The sequence below is a fragment of the Orcinus orca genome, chromosome 15 (genome assembly GCF_937001465.1).
Source record: "Orcinus orca chromosome 15, mOrcOrc1.1, whole genome shotgun sequence".
Taxonomy (NCBI): Eukaryota; Metazoa; Chordata; class Mammalia; order Artiodactyla; family Delphinidae; genus Orcinus; species Orcinus orca.
In genome coordinates, this window is record NC_064573.1 from 86,198,294 (window position 1) to 86,214,689 (window position 16,396).

The window sequence follows — 16,396 nt, forward strand, 5'->3', positions numbered from 1 at the left end:
TTCTTTTTTTAAATTTTATTGAATGATTCTTTAAATTCTATAATGCTTTACAATTTTCAAAAGTTTCACACATGATTTCTTTTTTTATAAATTTATTTATTTATTTTTGGCTGTGTTAGGTCTTCGTTGCTGTGCGCGGGCCTTCTCTAGTTGCGGCGAGCAGAGGCTACTCTTTGCGGTGCGCGGGCTTCCCATTGCAGTGGCTTCTCTTGTTGCAGAGCACGGGCTCTAGGCACGTGGGCTTCAGTAGTTGTGGCACGTGGGCTCAGTAGTTGTGGCTCGTGGGCTCAGTAGTTGTGGCTTGTGGGCTCTAGAGCACAGGCTCAGTAGTTGAGGCTCGCAGGCTTAGTTGCTCTGCAGCATGTGGGATCTTCCCGGGCCAGGGCTCGAACCTGTGTCCCCTGAATTGGAAGGCAGATTCTTAACAACTGCACCACCAGGGAAGCCCATATGATTCCATATAGTCCCCTAATAATCCTGTTTTTCTCCCTCTACCCCTATATTGCCCCTGCCCCCCTTCCCTCTCCCCACTGGTAACCACTAGTTTGTTCTCTATATCCGTGCGTCTGCTTCTTTTTCGTCATATTCACTAGTTTGTTGTATTTTTTAGATTCCACATATGGGTGGTATCACACAGTATTTGTCTCTGTCTGACTTACTTCACTTAGCATCATGCCCTCCATCCATGTTGCTGCAAATTGCAAAACTTCGTTCTTTCAAATTTATTTCCATATTGTCTGTGGCTGCTTTTGAGTAGTTTCCGCAGAGACCATATGGCCTGCACGTCTGAAATAGTTACCATTTTGCCCTTCCAAGAAAAAGCTGGCCTAGAGAAATCCCTGCTCTGGAGACTAAGTGTCTTGAGGGAAGGACCCTACTTTTTGGTCTTTCCCACCAACATGTACCATGATCGTGTACCCACAATACTTGCTCAGAGAATAAGACAGTGAGGGTTTATCCAAGCCAGAAATTAACCGTTTGGTCTCCATTCCCGCCCCCCAAATCAAGTCTGACAGGTAACAATCAGAGTCTTCTCTCTGGGGTTAAAAACAACACGTGTGCGTGGAAGAGAACCTTACAGACCGTTGAAGGGGAGGATTGGGGTGGAATAAATCCTTCTCTGCAGACTCCACCCCCAGCATGGACACACGGCAACCAGCACCGCCAGGATTGTCCACTGCACTTGGTGCCGTGTTCACACGGTCTAAATTGTTATACCGACCTTCCAGTAGGTCGCAGTAAAGCGTCCCAACAATATCCTGTGACCGTCATCTTTTGGCCGCTGGGAGTGTCGTCTCAAAGAAGGGACTATGTTTTGTAACTAAACCAAAAGTGATTTATGGGCAGATGGTAGCCCTGAGCCCAGAGTGCTTCACAGAAGACCCAGAAAGCCTGTGGAAGGAGGGGAGCGGGTGGAAGAAGTTCTAAACAACACTGTCCAATAGAAGCACAACGTGAGCCACGCAGGGAACTTAAATCCTCTCGAGTCACATTCAGAAAAAGAGAAAAACAAAACAAAACTGGTGAATCTGATTTTTTAATGGCGTATGTGTAACCCATTATATTTAAAAGCTTATTTCAACATGTAGTCAATGTAAAAATGATTAATAGGACATTTCATATTTTTTGGCACTAAGTCTTTCCAATCAGTGAGTGTTAGAACACACCTCCATCACGGCCCCATTTCAAATGGTCCAGAGCCACGTGTGGCTCATGGGTGCTGCACTGGACAGCAAAGTTCTAAGCTCGGAGGCAGGATTTTGCAACCTTACCACGCTTACTATTTTGCGCCAGCTAATTCTTTGTCATGGGGACTGTCCCACACATTGTAGATGCTTAGAAGCATCTCTGGGCTCTTCCCAACAGATGCCCATAGCACTCCAAGTTGTGACAAACACATATGTCTCCAGACAGTACTAAGTGTCCCCTGTAGACAACATCACCCCCATTGAGAAGCACTGCTCTGAGGGATCTCTGCTCTGCTTCTGGCCGGGATCTCTCTCCTGTGGCTGAGAAGTAACTTTGGTAGGAGGGGAAGGGGAAGAGGCACTTGGTTTGGACCAGCCGTGGTCACATACCGGGTCCTTGCTGATCATTTGCATTTGTTACTGATTTGCAGTGCCCCGAAGGGCCAGGACCCTTGATAAGTGTGACCCTTTGAAAGGACGCCTCCGGCGCTGATGACTTTTCTAGAGGTCCATCTTTCAGCCTACAAAAACCCAAAAACAAATTTCACTGCGGTTGTACACGTAACTGCCCTGAGATGCTCTTAAATAGGTTTGACATGGAGCCCATGACTAGTATTTCCAGGAATGTAATTAGTATCTTTAGGGAAATGAATGTATTCAAGCTAAAACCCACCCCACCCCCTGAAATGAATTCTGAGTCGGTACCCCTGGCTGTTGGCAAAGCAAGGGGAAGTCTCAGGTCAGCAGAAGCCAAGGAAGGATGTCTGAGCAGGACACGGGAACCCCGTTTCCCAGGACCCAGACACAGCCTGTGGTTCGCGGTCTGACGAGGTGAATGATACAGGAAGAGCTAGTTTGGTACAGCGTAGGGTCCCATGGTGAGAAGAAAGGGGGAGGGAATTGGCCCCTAATACGTGCCTGCCCTCCAAAAGGCTCATAAGGTTTGGGATTTAGACAGGCCTGAGCTCTGGAAAGTCCTCTGAAGGCTCTGAGATTCCACCCTACATGCAGGTTGACAAATCAACCTGTCAGTTTGCTGGCAGAAGACGCGAGACTCCTGGATCAGAGTCAGAGGGCTAAAGGGCAGCCAGTGCATCTGCCTCTAAGCTCCAGTCCCCCCAGGGCTTTGCCACACTGCATGTGCTGTGGTCTCTGTTCCAAAAGAGGAACCCTGGGCTTCAGGAACCCGAGTCTCTTTTAACGGGCAGTGTTAGGGACTGAATGTTTGTGTGTTCCCACAGTTCACATGCTGAAGCTTCAATCCCCCATGTGATGGCACTAGGGACAGAGCTTTGGGAGGTGATTAGGTTTAGATGAGGTCCTGAGGACGATGGGATTAGTGCTCTCAAAAGAGGAGGAGACGGGCTTCCCTGGTGGCGCAGTGGTTGAGAGTCGCCTGCTGATGCAGGGGACACGGGTTCGTGCCCCGGTCCGGGAGGATCCCACATGCCGCGGAGCGGCTGGGCCCGTGAGCCATGGCCGCTGAGCCTGCGTGTCCGGAGCATGTGCTCCGCAACGGGAGAAGGCACGACAGTGAGAGGCCCACATACCACAAAAAAAAAAAAAAAAAAGAGGAGGAGACTAGAGCCTGCCCTCTCTCCGCCATGTAAGGACACTGCAAGAAGGCGGCTGTCTGAAAGCCAGGAAGAGGGCTTTTAGCAAGACTCGACCGTGCTGCACGTTGATCCTGGACTTCCCCAGCTCCAGAACTATGAGAAATAAATGTCTACTGTTTAGGCCCCCAGCTTGTGGTATTTTGCTATCACAGCCTGAGCTAAGATAGGCAGAAAGCCTGCCTCGCCTTCTCCCGGACAGAGACAGTATCTCTGCTCTATTGAACCATCAGCCTGCCTGCCTTTTGCTCCAGAAGGCGACTCTGTCTCTCTCTCCTGAGGCTTCTCACCATATAAACATCCTTGAAAAGACCATTCAGACAAAGACCGTCGAGTCTCTGTTTGTAAGATGTAGAGAAACACAAGAGGATCATATGGGCAGTTTCTTCCAGCAAGTTCTTCTTGGCTTTGCCATTTCCAAGCTATGCAGTCTTGGGCGATTCATATATTCCCTCTAGTCCTGAGTAACGTGGGGACAATCACGTACCTAATTCAGAAGGTCCTGGTGAGGATTCATGAGTCTCATTTATCAAGTAAAGGACTTAACCTAGAAGCCAACACGTGGAATGGACTTAACCCTGAGTCAGGCAGTCCCCTTGATGACCCTATTAGGTAAGCCAGGGGTTACAGACTGGCCGTCTACAGGTGTATTTTCTGTGGTAAGCACAGTGTTATTTAAAAATTAGAACTGGGGCTTCCCTGGTGGCGCAGTGGTTGAGAGTCCGCCTGCCGATGCAGGGGACACGGGTTCGTGCCCGGGTCCGGGAAGATCCCACATGCCGCGGAGTGGCTGGGCCCGTGAGTCATGGCTGCTGAGCCTGTGCGTCCGGAGCCTGTGCTCCGCAACGGGAGAGGCCACAGCAGTGAGAGGCCCGCGTACCGCGCAAAAAAAAAAAAAAAAATTAGAACTGGACGCAGCTTTACCTCCAGTGTATGATTCAGCGACATTTTAGGAAATTTACTGAGCTGGGTAACCATCACCATGACCCAGTTTTGGAATACTTTTGTCACCCCATTTACTGTTCACCTCCATTCCCACCCCTAGCCCTGGGCAAACACGAATCTACTTTCTGTCTTTATGGGTTTGCCTTTTGGGGGGCATTTCATATAAATGGAATCGTACAGTACGTGGTCTCTTACTAAAGAAGTTAGGCGATCATTTTGTACATAATCTCTTTTGACACTTTATGGATAACCATGTAGAGAGGTGTAATTTTATGAGAATGGGATCCTATCATACAAACTATTTTTTTTTAATCATGGACTTTTAAAATTGGCAGATCAAATGAACTCGTGAAACAGAACAGAAATAGACTCACAGACATAGAAGACAGACTTACAGTTACCAAAGGGGAAGCGGGGAGGGATAAATTAGGAGTTTGGGATTAACAGTTCCACACGACTATATATAGAATAGATAAACAAGTACCTATTGTATAGCACAGAGAACTATACTCAATGTCGTGTAGTAACCTATAATGGAAATTAATCTGAAAAAGAAGAGATTTGTATATACATGTATAATTGAATCACTTTGCTGTACACCTGAAACTAACAACATTGTAAATCAACTATACTTCAATTAAAAATAAAGGGAAAAAAATTTTTTAATTAAATTGGCAGATCTATAGATACACACACACACACACACACACACACACACACACACACACACACACACACACACGCTACAGCACACCTTTCCAGCCCTCAGGTAATCAGTGTTAATTACCTACCTGATCTCCTTCTGTGCCTTTCTCCGTGCTCATGTGATCATAAACACAGACACATCAAGACGTGTGTGTGAGTCTGTTTATATATAAACACACACACGGAGGGCTTTTCTGTCCTGGTTTGTTCTGCAGAGACGAGGTACACATTTCTGCCTTTTCTCTCCTCTCCCCTTGCGATGCTTCCTGAATATCCCCGACTGGTGGGCATTTGGGAAATGAGGCTCCGTCAGTGTGGGGCGTGAAGGAACCGCAAGTGAAGAGGGGTGTGGTTTGCCGCGTGTTCGGTGTTTAGGTCAATAGGAGTAATGACGTGTGAGTGGAGAGACCTGCGAACATCAGCGTCTGTGTTGATTGATGTTCAAGGAATGAAAAAGCAACGGCCCAGAGAAGGGCAGTGATGTGCCCAACGGAAGCCCAGGAATAGTACGAGGAGGGAAGACACATAACAGGGACAAAAGCACTGGCAACATCCAAGTAACCACCGTCACAGAGTCCTTACTCTACACACTCATCCACACTTGAACGTGCTTGAAACATAGCTGAGCCATGCAGCCGACGGCACGGCACAGATTCGTTGGCAGAGGTTTTCTCACTTGTGGTCCACGAAGTGATGGTGTCTTAGATTCGACAACGTACAGTGTGTTGCATAACCACCTAATGATTCATTCAGCAGAGGTGTATTGGCCTTTCTCTAGGTACCATGCCAGTATTGGGGACGTGGCAACAAATAGGACATGTCCCCTGCCCTCATGGAGCCTGGCGTGGAGGGAACAGACAATGACAGATAAGCGTATTACAGGTGGTGACGAGGACCGCAAAGGAAATGCGACAGGTGCTGTGCTAGGGCGTGGCCTGGGCGTAAAGGGTGACTGGATAGGTCTCCAAGGAGGAGGCGTTTGGGCCCGTTGGTGGCAGGGAAAATAACGACTGTCGATGCCTGCTATGACTGTGTACCCCTGATTTTCCCAGTGCTCTCTCCAGCCCCCCATCCTAACCAGGTTGACACTAGGGTACCCCGCCCTGTACTTCCCGGGTGGCTCCTACCCTGGGCTGCAGCCCTGCCTGTGCTTTCCCCAAAGCTTCTGAGGCCATAGAGGCTAGGCTCTCCCCCGACAGGGTGGAGATGCTGAGATTTAAAATACCATTAAAGAAAGCTCGTTTATTGAATTTCCAGTGCAGCCTGTCTGACCTCCAGGGCACAGTTCCAGCTAATGGATTCCGGTGCAGAGCTAAAAATAATGTATATGGGCAACCATGGGGCCCTGCTTCCCCTGCTGACCAAAGGAGTTCTGGTACGTGGAAAGCAACCTCACGTAAGCAACAGACATTCTTCCCTGTGCAATGGCTCCCCTCAGCACAAAGCTTCCTCCCTACTGAATTTGCTATTGATTCCACAGCTCTGAGTCCTTGAGAGAGCCAGGTTCTTTCATAAGAGCTTGAAGTTTTTAAAGAGTCCCTGAGATTGATTCCCACTGTAAGTAGCACTCCCTCGCCCAGTAGGAAAATGGGCAAATTCTTTCCCAAGGAGGGAAGAGAGCTGCTCGTTTTTGCTTCTCATATCAGACACGCTCTGGAAGAAAAGCCAAAAGGTCTTTATCCTCAAGAGCCATTTGGTTCTAAGAATGAAAGAAAGTCAAGGACAGCAAAGGAGTCCCGGGCATCAGGCTAGGCTGAGTGACACTGCCCAGTTGTGCCCCAGTTCTGGGCTGGGGGTCTCCCGTGTAAAGCAAGGAAGTTCCTTCCATGAAAGTTCCTTGTAGTGCCAGCAGTTGAAATAGCGTGTCTAAGAGCTTGCACTCTGCCACAGACAAGTTCTTCAAGCCTCAGTTTATTCATCTGCAAAATGGGTAATACTCATACCAACCTCGTAAGATTGTTGCGAGTTTTAACGTAGTTATAAAAGTAAAGCATGTAGGTCGATGCATTCGGTTAGCTCTTCTTACTATCCAGGTAGACCTAGAGCCAGTGTTCTCTCCCTGGGGTGATCGTACGTCTGCCAGGGGACATTTGGCAATGTTTGGAGACACTTGTGGTTGTCACCCTCAGAGAGAGGGTGAGACTGGCCACACAGGTGGCTCATGGCTACCATGTTGGACAGCGCACCGGTAGGGCATTGGATGCACAGGTGTAGGACATTTCCATCATCACAGACGTTCTTTGGGAAGCAAAGACCCAGAGCCTGCAACTGGTAGGAACTAAGCCACGCATTAATGCTTGGGACTGGCCAAGAAAGAGCAGGTTGTTCTGACCCTCTGTCTTAAGCTCCCAAGAATACTGTGCTCTAATAAAAGACTTTTGCAAAAGATAAGACCGTTTACTCACGAGTCAGACTTTACTTGAGCCAAGGGAAGTCCATCTGGATTTGTTTAACTGAGAACAGAGGTTTTGAAGCCCCAGGGATCCTGCAGCTGGGCGTGGGTGGCTCTTGCATTGAAGAAAAGTTTCTGGCCAGCTCCATGTAGCACAGGGTAGAGAAGTCCAGCCTGGAATCGCGTATCTGGTTGGCCTTGGGACAGATTTCGATCTGGAAAACAGTTCTCCTCCTGTGTTAGCTTTTTCTCCTGCCAGATATTAACATTTCTGCCCTGCTTTGACCTCTCACCTGAAATCCATCTGAGAACAAGGGTTTGGTCTCAGGCGATATCATATGCCAACCTCCCGATGGTTCATCATATCTTTATCAAGGATGATGTGGTTGTTGAATGATTAAGACTCTCAAATTGGCTTAATAAGTGAGGGGAGAAACTGTCTTATTATTTAAATGTCTAGGGCACAGGTGGATTCAGAAATCAATTTCTCTGCCCCTCTAAGCTCTGCCTTTGACTCTTTATATGTGGTCCCCAGAGGCCTAACGTCCACAGCTTCCCAGAAATGAGATGGTACTTTCACTCCATCAGAAATCCTTGGACTTCCTGTTACTGGGCCAGACAGTGTCATGTGACCGTTCCTGGACCAATCCCCGTGGCCAGGGGCAGTGTGATGTTATGAGTACACCCCGCTGTGTAGCTGAAGTCAAGACCATTGAAGCACAGGGACTGAGCATGAGAATCTAGGGAGATTCCCCTCAAAACACCTAAACACTGTAACCGGAGATAAGATGAGTGGGTGTTGGGGAGCAAAAATAACAACTCTCCACTGTATCTGAGCTGGAATTCAGCTTATTATTCCCCGTTTACTCTCACTCTCCTTTCCACGAGCTCTCAGAGGATGAAAAGTCACCATGCAGTGTCAGCCTAGTGACAGCTGTGCCTTCTTACCTGTCTCCGCTCGTCCTCCTTGCTGAGACACTGATGGGGAGGGATGCATACAGGTGGGTCTGGGCTGGTGCAGCAGAGCTCTTGCCTCTTCTATCTGAGAGCATGATTTTGGTTAACAGACAACGTGCCTCAAACTGAATTAAGCAAAAAAGGGAGGGTGGTTTTTGGCTTCTGTTTCTGTACAGTAAGCAGTTCTGGCTTCAGGAATGGCTGCATCCAGGAGCTCACATGGAGTTATCAATCAGTATTTTATTTCTGGCTCTCCTTCTCTTGGTTCAGTATCCTCTGTGCTCACTGACATCTCAGACGAGTCGTACTGTCCCAAGGTGGCTACAGGCGGCTACAAAACCATCTCTTTACATGGAGCATTCCAGCAGAAAAGAGCAAGTATCCTTTGTCTAGTCTCACCTGAAAAATTCCTGAGATTCCCTCCAGTTGTACCAGCTTAAGTCACGTGCTCACCCCTGAGCCAACCACTGTGACTGGAGAAATGTGAAGCTCTGATTGGCTTAGATTGTCATCACATGACCCTGCTTTGGAGACTAGAGGCCGAGATTCATCCAAAACTCCGGACTAATGTGAGGGAGGAGAGGATCCCCAAATGCAACTAGGGCTGGGGCCACAGGGAAGAGGACTGGGTGCCTGGAGTGGAGGCTTCTCCCTTCCCACCCCAGGGCCTTGCTCTTTACTACCCACCCTGTCCCTGTCCCCCTGTCCCAGGGCCTTTCTTCCATTTCTTAACTTGGCCCAGGTTAGAGAAGAGCCCTACTCCTGCCCCAGCCAGGAGCAGGTTTCCCTTGGTGACATTAGCCAAAGCAGTGACTTACTCTGATGGAGGCAAAGGATGAGAAGAAGTGGAAGAGCCTGAGATCTCTCAGCCAGACTCTGCCCTGAGCTCCCCCTGGAGGAGAGGGGTCCTGTGATAGGCCAAGGGCGGTCCAAGAGGGAGGGGATGTGTGTATGCGTGTGGCTGAGTCACTTCGCTGCGCGGCAGAAACTAACACCACACTGTAAAGCAACTATAATCCAATAAAAAATAATAAAATAAAATGACAAATTACTCAGCACAAAGCACTAGGATAATTGACAAGGAAATTGACACCTTAGTGTGTGAGTGATTCCAAATCAGAAAAGGAAAATGAAGAGGAGAAAATACCTGACATGTAACAATGTAACAGACTTACTCCAAAACCCAAACTCATTAGCCTTCCAGCTGCATCAGATCCCCTGAGCTCTGAGGGAAGACAGGTGTGGTCATGGCCAGCAGTTCTCATCCTGGGGCTCCAGCGACATCCCTCCCCGAACTCCCATATTGACCCGCGTAGCTGGATCATTCCCATCCTTGCTGCCTGGTTTCCTCTATAAGTGAGCCCTTTTCCTCCTCACTCCAGTGTTCAGGTGGGGGGCTGCCCTTTGAAATAAGGCTTCCGTCTTGTGGGGAAGCTCTTACGAGGCTGGAGTTTCAAAGAGAAGCTGTGAGGCACCTAGTCCCCTCAGCAGGACAGCTCCAGGCCTTGTGTCCTGGGTCCCAGGACGTTAGGATCTCAAGTGACATATTTAGGGAGAAAGCCAGGCTGATGGTGCAGCGGGTGGTCCAGGGCACAAGCTACTGGAGAGAGCTGTGCACACACAGGAGGGGCAGAGCTGTTTAAGGCTGTCATTCTGGAAGCTTCTACCCCATTCTCCCCTTCAAGACAGAAAAAACCAAAGCCCCTTGTCTACACACTTCTAGGGGCTAATATGTTCCACTTGCCCAGCCCTCCAGAGATTCCCTCTCTGCCTGGTGTGCACCAGGCACTGGGCTAATTCCTGTATTTGCGGGTTTTCCAATGTAATTCTCCTGTAAGAGCAAATCTGGGGTGCTTTTTGCTCCCTTCCCGACACACCCCCGCCGGCTTCTCTGACCTTGTATCTGCCAACCTTCCTTCTGCTTCTACAGCAGGTCGACATATGCCTACGTTAGGGCCTTTGCATAGTATAAGAGAGCAGTAAAGGATCAGGGCTTACTGTACTGGACGCTTGAAATTTGCGAAGGGAATAGATTCTAATTTAAATCTTCTCAACACCTACACACAGACAATGGTAACTGTGTCAGGAGATGGATAAGTTGTTTAGCTGGATTGTGGTGATCTTTTCACAGTAGATACATGTATCAAAACATCAAGTTGTGCATCTTAAATAGATACACTTTGATATGTGAAAGATATCTCAGTAAAGGTGTTTTTAAAATATCAAAGATTCTTTTTCTTCCAAAAAACTGTGTTGCATCTAATTTTCCTTTTAGCAGGATGTGCTGAGGTGACGCAGATGAGGCCCTGATCTCCTACAAGTTATTGGGCATAATTATATGAGACAAACTTTTAAAAAGAGAAGGAGAGAAAGACAGTTTAATAAAATTCTTGTCTATTAGTATCTGGGAATTGCAAGAAGTCACAGAGAGAAAGAAGGCTTGATCACAGACCTCAAGAACTTTCTTTTTAATTCCAAAATGAAAGAACTGAAATAACTTTCCACCAATTAAATTGGCAAAGTTTTTTTTAAGGGGAACGTTTCTGGAGTTAGAGAACTGTTTTCAGATCCAAGTCCAATCCAACTGGCTGTGTGAGCTTGGACAAAGTTAGCCAACCTCTCTGGGCCTCAGTTCCCCCCCCCCCGCCCCCGTAAAATGGTTTAGTGAAGACAAAAGGAGTCAGTACCTATGTCCTCTTAGCACGGAGTTTGGCATACAGCAGGTGCTTAATAAATACTAGATAAGGAAGATGAGAACATCTTCCTGGAAATTTCTTCCCCGCAAATATCTCAGGGCCGCCACCTTCCTGATAGTAGGATCTGTCTAGACATCACTTCCCCTGCTTGTTCCCTTATTTTATTTTTCTCATGGCATTTATTGCCCACATTTACCTTATTGTTGACCTGTTAGCATCTATCCCCACACTCCCCAAAATGGAACTTCCTTAACGAAGTCTCCTTATCACTCCCTTCTGCATCTCTGGTGCCGAGGAAAACGCCTGGTGCATAATAGCAATGCAGGAAGTATTTATAAAAAGAAGGAATCCTCGTTTGCTAGATGAGGTATAGTGAGGAGTCAGCCACGACTCAAATGCAAGCCTGGCCACACATGTGGAGCCTCCAGTGAGGAAATCCGCTTTCCTCTGGGCCTGACCACCCTGGCGAGGGTCCTGCTGTCCAGTTGACCCTCATGGGCCAGACCCCTGCATCTGACCGGGAGCGTCACCAGCTCCCGGGTGGACCAGAGCCCTGAGCTGAGAACCACTCGGCATCTCCAAGTCCTGGCATTTGCATTTGCATTGTCAGCTGGATAAAGTGTGATTTATCACAGAACAGATTTCTGTTTGGCCATCTGTAAGTGAGAGGCAGGAAGCAAGGAGGAGGAAAGGAGAGACATCATCTCAGAAATACTGCTTAGCCCTGCTTTCCCTACCTTTTTCTTTTCCTTTTCTTCTTTTCCAGAGATGTCCGAAAAGTAGCTGTCAGACACTTTAGTAGTGAAATGGCAGCAGATCTCCTGCAAACGTAAAACTTGCTCTCTGGCAGCTGAGGGGGGAGTGCAAATTGTGGGTGAGATGCTACCTAAGCCAGAAGTTCTTTGGGAGAACAGGACACAGAGAAAGGAAAGCGTTCTCCCAGCCCAAAGCTGGGGCCAGGCGGAAGTCACCGCCCCTGGATGAGAAGCTCTGACTCGGAGAATTCCCGAAACCGCGGGCCCTTCCTGAACATGGCAGCAGGGCTCTCCCAGTCCTGCTTTCCTCCCAGCCCTGCCGTGTCCTCCCCACTGCCTAAGGAGGAGAGAAAGGAGGTAGGATAAAGGGGGAATGGAGTGGGGAGGACAGGAGAGGGAATATAAGACCTCCTGAGAGGTACAGGCAGCGTCCTCTTCACCCCAGCTCGTAGCAGAATAACTCGGTCAGCTCTGCTGTGTAACAAGTGACCCAACATTCAGTTGTTGGAGGCGATGATCATGTCCTCTTGCTTATGCGTTTGCGGGTCGTCTGGTGGTCTGTGGGCCTGGCTGGGGTGGACCCCCCGTCCCTGCAGGTCGGGCTGTGATCTGTCCAGGTGCCTCATTCCAGGGCTGGGCTGAGAGGTCTCCGCTACTTTAAGTTCCTCTGGTGGCGAAGTTCACAAGGGCTGGCAGAAATACACAACAGCTCTTGAGTCTGAGCTTGGAGAGAGGTTGGTCGTCACCTTTCTCTGCATTCTCTTGGCCACAGCTAGTCACGTGGCCCAGTTTGCCATCAATAGGAAATAGAGTCATTCTCCCACCATAGAAGAAAAGGGATAAGAATCAAAGCCAACAACTCAATGAGCACCGAACCAGTGGGCACCATGGTTAAGAGCAGAGCTCTGGGGTCGATGGTGTTTAAGTTCTGACTCACTGACCACCAGCTGTGTGACCTCGGGCAAGTTACATCACCTCTCTGTCTTTTGTTTCCTCATTTGAAATTCGGATGTGATTTTTAAAATGTAGCCCTGTCGTATGTTCACGGTGAGGATTCAGTGAATGATTCATGTTACCTCTTAGAATGTTTACCTCTTAGGTAACCATTCACGTGACCTCTTAGAATGGTTCCTGCTTTACTGCAAGCCCTCAGAGAACATTGGTTGCTGTTATAAAACATGCAGTCACCACTGAGAGTCCATCTCCTCGTGTATGTTCCCACGTGTGAGCGGTGGGTGGGTGAGTGTCAGGTGCAATGTGGGAGGAGCAGCCCTGAGTGTCCCCTGAGGGAGGAAGTGGGGAGCCAGGTACCTGAGCGCCTTTTCCCCCGCCAAGGGCACATGCCCTGGTTGCCTTGGCAACAGTCTGCTCTGGGGATGTTGAAATGGTTTCTGGCCATTTAATTCTCCATTGAGAGAACCTCCTGTTGTTCGCCAGTAGTTTGCGTGAAGAAATAGTCTCCCAGACAGTCTCCCGGGGCGTGGTCTGCAGCCTGCCCCAGCGAGGAGTGCTCAGCTTGGCTCTTGGTGGGCGGAGGTTCACACTTGGCATACTGCCAGTGGGGACATTGTGCAAAAGTGAAAATTAAGAGAACAGTAGCAAAATAAGTAAATACATTTGGGCAGTTAGCTATCACGGGTGGAGAGATGGGGAAAGATGGGAGAAAGCGGACAGAAGGGGAGGGAGCCTGCTGCGGGCTATGGGCACCTTTGAGGCTGGCTTTCAATACCTCCGAGGACAGCTGCAGCCCACTGTCCCTCCCAGCAGCTGCAGCCCACTGTCCCTCCCAGCAGCGCCTCCCAGCAGCACTGTCCCTCCCAGCAGCGTCCAGTCTGGTCTATGAGACCAGCAAAGACATCACGGTAGAAAACGCAAATGCTTTCAGGGTTCAGGCTGCTAACAAAATTGAATGCAATGGTTTTCCAATGCTGGTAACTAATTTGCTATTTTAAAAACACCATGCAGGTCAAATGTGACCCACAAGCTCTGATGCATTCATTCATTCATTTTTCAACATATATTTCATGAGCACCTGTTATGTGCCAGGGGCCATTTCAGGCACTAGGGGGTTACAAAAGTGAACAAAACAGACAAAAGTCCCTGTCATCCTAGGACTTTATGCTCTGGTGAGGGAAGACAAATAAAAACGAAACTAAATAGGTAAAATGTATAGTGTATGAGATGGCAATAAGTGATAGAGGAAAATAAAGCAAAGCAGAGGGTCAGGTGTCTTGGAAGAGTTGCAATTTTACATTAAAATGTCTGAGAAAGGATCTCTGAGAATTTACAGACAGGCTTTCCCAACTGCGGCACTGGCGACTGACTCTATGTGTGGGGCTGTCCTGTAGGATAGTGTAGCGTGTTAGATGCCAGTTGCCCATCTTCAAATTGTGACGACCTCCGTCCCTAGTTGTGACAACCAAAAAGATCTCCGAAGATTGTCCAGTGTCCCCTGGAGGATGCAGTGGTCCCAGTGGAGAATCATGAGATTAAAGACCTAAAGGGAACAAGACAGGGATGTCCACTCTCGCCACTTTTTTTTTTTTTTTGCGGTACACAGGCCCCTCACCGTTGCGGCCTCTCCCGTTGCGGAGCACAGGCTCCGGACGCGCAGGCTCAGCGGCCATGGCTCACGGGCCCAGCCGCTTCACGGCATGTGGGATCTTCCCGGGCCGGGGCACGAACCCGTGTCCCCTGCATCGGCAGGCGGGCTCTCAACCACTGCACCACCAGGGAAGCCCCACTCTCGCCACTTTTATTCAACATAGTTTTGGAAGTCCTAGGCACAGCAATCAGAGAAGAAAAAGAAATAAAAGGAATCCAGCTCTGCAGCAGAATTTAAGCACCGGGGGAGCTGTAGTTGTCACGCTGTACAAGATGGATTTTCCTGAAGCTGCCAGTTCTTTTAGAACTCATCAAATTGAGGCCGCTCCAACCGGCTCTGCAGTTGATGCATTTAAGGCAAATCTAGTCTTTAAGGAGATTGAGAAGAAGCTTGAAGAGGAAGGAGAGCAGTTTGTGAAGAAAATCGGTGATATTTTTGCCTTCAAGGTGAAGGATGGCCCTGGAGGTAAAGAAGCCACCTGGGTGGTGGACGTGAAGAATGGCAAAGGACCGGTGCTCCCTAACTCAGATAAGAAGGCCGACTGCACAATTACAGTGGCTGACTCGGACTTACTGGCTTTGATGACCGGTAAAACGAATCCTCAGTCGTCCTTCTTTCAAGGCAAACTGAAAATCACTGGCAACATGGGTCCGGCTACGAAGTTACAAAATCGTCATCTTCAGCCGGGCGAAGCTAAGCTGTGAAGAACTCCCGTTGCCTACCTTTGAAAATCAAGATGAGATGTATAGATATATATCCGTATATTTCATTGTCAGAACTTAGATTGAAGCTACACCTTGGCAAATAGCATGAGATTTGTTTTTAAAGGGGTGTGACCAATCCTGCTTTTCCTAAGCTCTGGGTGAATAGGACCTGATGGTGTAGTACTGCTTTGCTGAACTGCATACAACTGTGCATTATGAAGTTAATATGGTAATTATGGTCTGGGGTAAAGTTGAGTTTTAGAATAAAATTAGGAATAGCAAAATCCCCAAACTATGGAAACAAAAGCCCTTATTTTACTTATAAAGTATATTTGAGAATTATTCTGCTGAAGATTCAATTTAAGTTTTCCTTGGGAGAACTAGGGAAGAAACAGAACACCAGTAGCTGGCCAGTAATTGGTGTTGTGCACGTAATGAACTTAATCTCTTTTCCATTGATAATTTTTTAAATTCTATACTGGGATTTAAAAAAAAAAAAAAAAACTAAAGTTTTGCATTTCATGCCATCAAAACGGTATTTTCTTCCCAAATCAAAGAAATATGATCAAGGCTTGGGAGAAAAAAATCTATAGCTGAACACAGACCTATTTTTTTTTTTTTTTGCGGTACGCGGGCCTCTCACTGCTGTGGCCTCTCCCGTTGCGGAGCACAGGCTCCGGACGCGCAGGCCCAGCGGCCATGGCTCACGGGCCCAGCCGCTCCGCGGCACGTGGGATCTTCCCGGACCGGGGCTCGAACCCGTGTTCCCTGCATCGGCAGGTGGACTCTCAACCACTGTGCCACCAGGGAAGCCCAGGCCTATTTTTTAAAACAAAAATATTTTTTAAGTGAGTTTCCTTCTTGAAAAAATATCGATGTATTAGAATCATAAAACACTGTTGTTAAAAATAATTGAACAAAGTTTGCTTTGAGATGCACAGTTTTCACATTATAATCTCGTATTAATTAAATTTGTAAAGCTCTCCTTCCTTTGTTATAATTTTCCTTTTTCATATGTTTAGTTTAACTAGCCACATTTAATTAACTTTCCTAGTTTTTTTTCTTTAATTCAGCTTAAAGGAATATTACCTTTTATTCCTTTTTTTTTAAGGTAAATTTCATATCAGACTTTGGCATATGATGTGTTTTCCCTACTTTTACCTTCCTAGTTTTTCTAATGCTAATGTTATTTCTAATAACTCGGTAAGATATGGAGTAAAATCATGTTTTTGGAAGAATGTTAATAGAAAATTAAAATAGCTCTTCCTCAAAAAAAAAAAAAAAAAGAATCCGAATTAGAAAAGAAGTAAAACTGTCACTGTTTGCAGATGGCATG

The 16,396-nt window shown here is 47.7% G+C and overlaps 3 protein-coding genes across 3 annotated transcripts in view; 2 read left to right on the top strand and 1 right to left on the bottom strand.

The window, feature by feature from the left end:
* The window catches only part of TMEM132C (transmembrane protein 132C), a 373,010-nt gene that overhangs the window by 338,928 nt on the left and 17,686 nt on the right, over positions 1 to 16,396 (top strand). The gene's annotated exons all lie outside the window — the stretch shown is intronic.
* The window catches only part of SLC15A4 (solute carrier family 15 member 4), a 118,955-nt gene continuing 109,918 nt past the window's right edge, over positions 7,360 to 16,396 (bottom strand). The window contains exon 8 of the mRNA XM_049697915.1: positions 7,360 to 7,558. Coding sequence (XP_049553872.1) covers positions 7,401 to 7,558 — 158 coding nt within the window. The 3' untranslated portion in view covers positions 7,360 to 7,400. The remainder of the gene's footprint in view (positions 7,559 to 16,396) is intronic.
* LOC101285537 (sterol carrier protein 2-like) lies at positions 14,557 to 15,096 on the top strand. Its single transcript, XM_033440678.2, has one exon. The coding sequence runs from the start codon at positions 14,629 to 14,631 to the stop codon at positions 15,058 to 15,060; it is 432 nt and encodes a 143-aa protein (XP_033296569.1). The 5' UTR covers positions 14,557 to 14,628; the 3' UTR covers positions 15,061 to 15,096.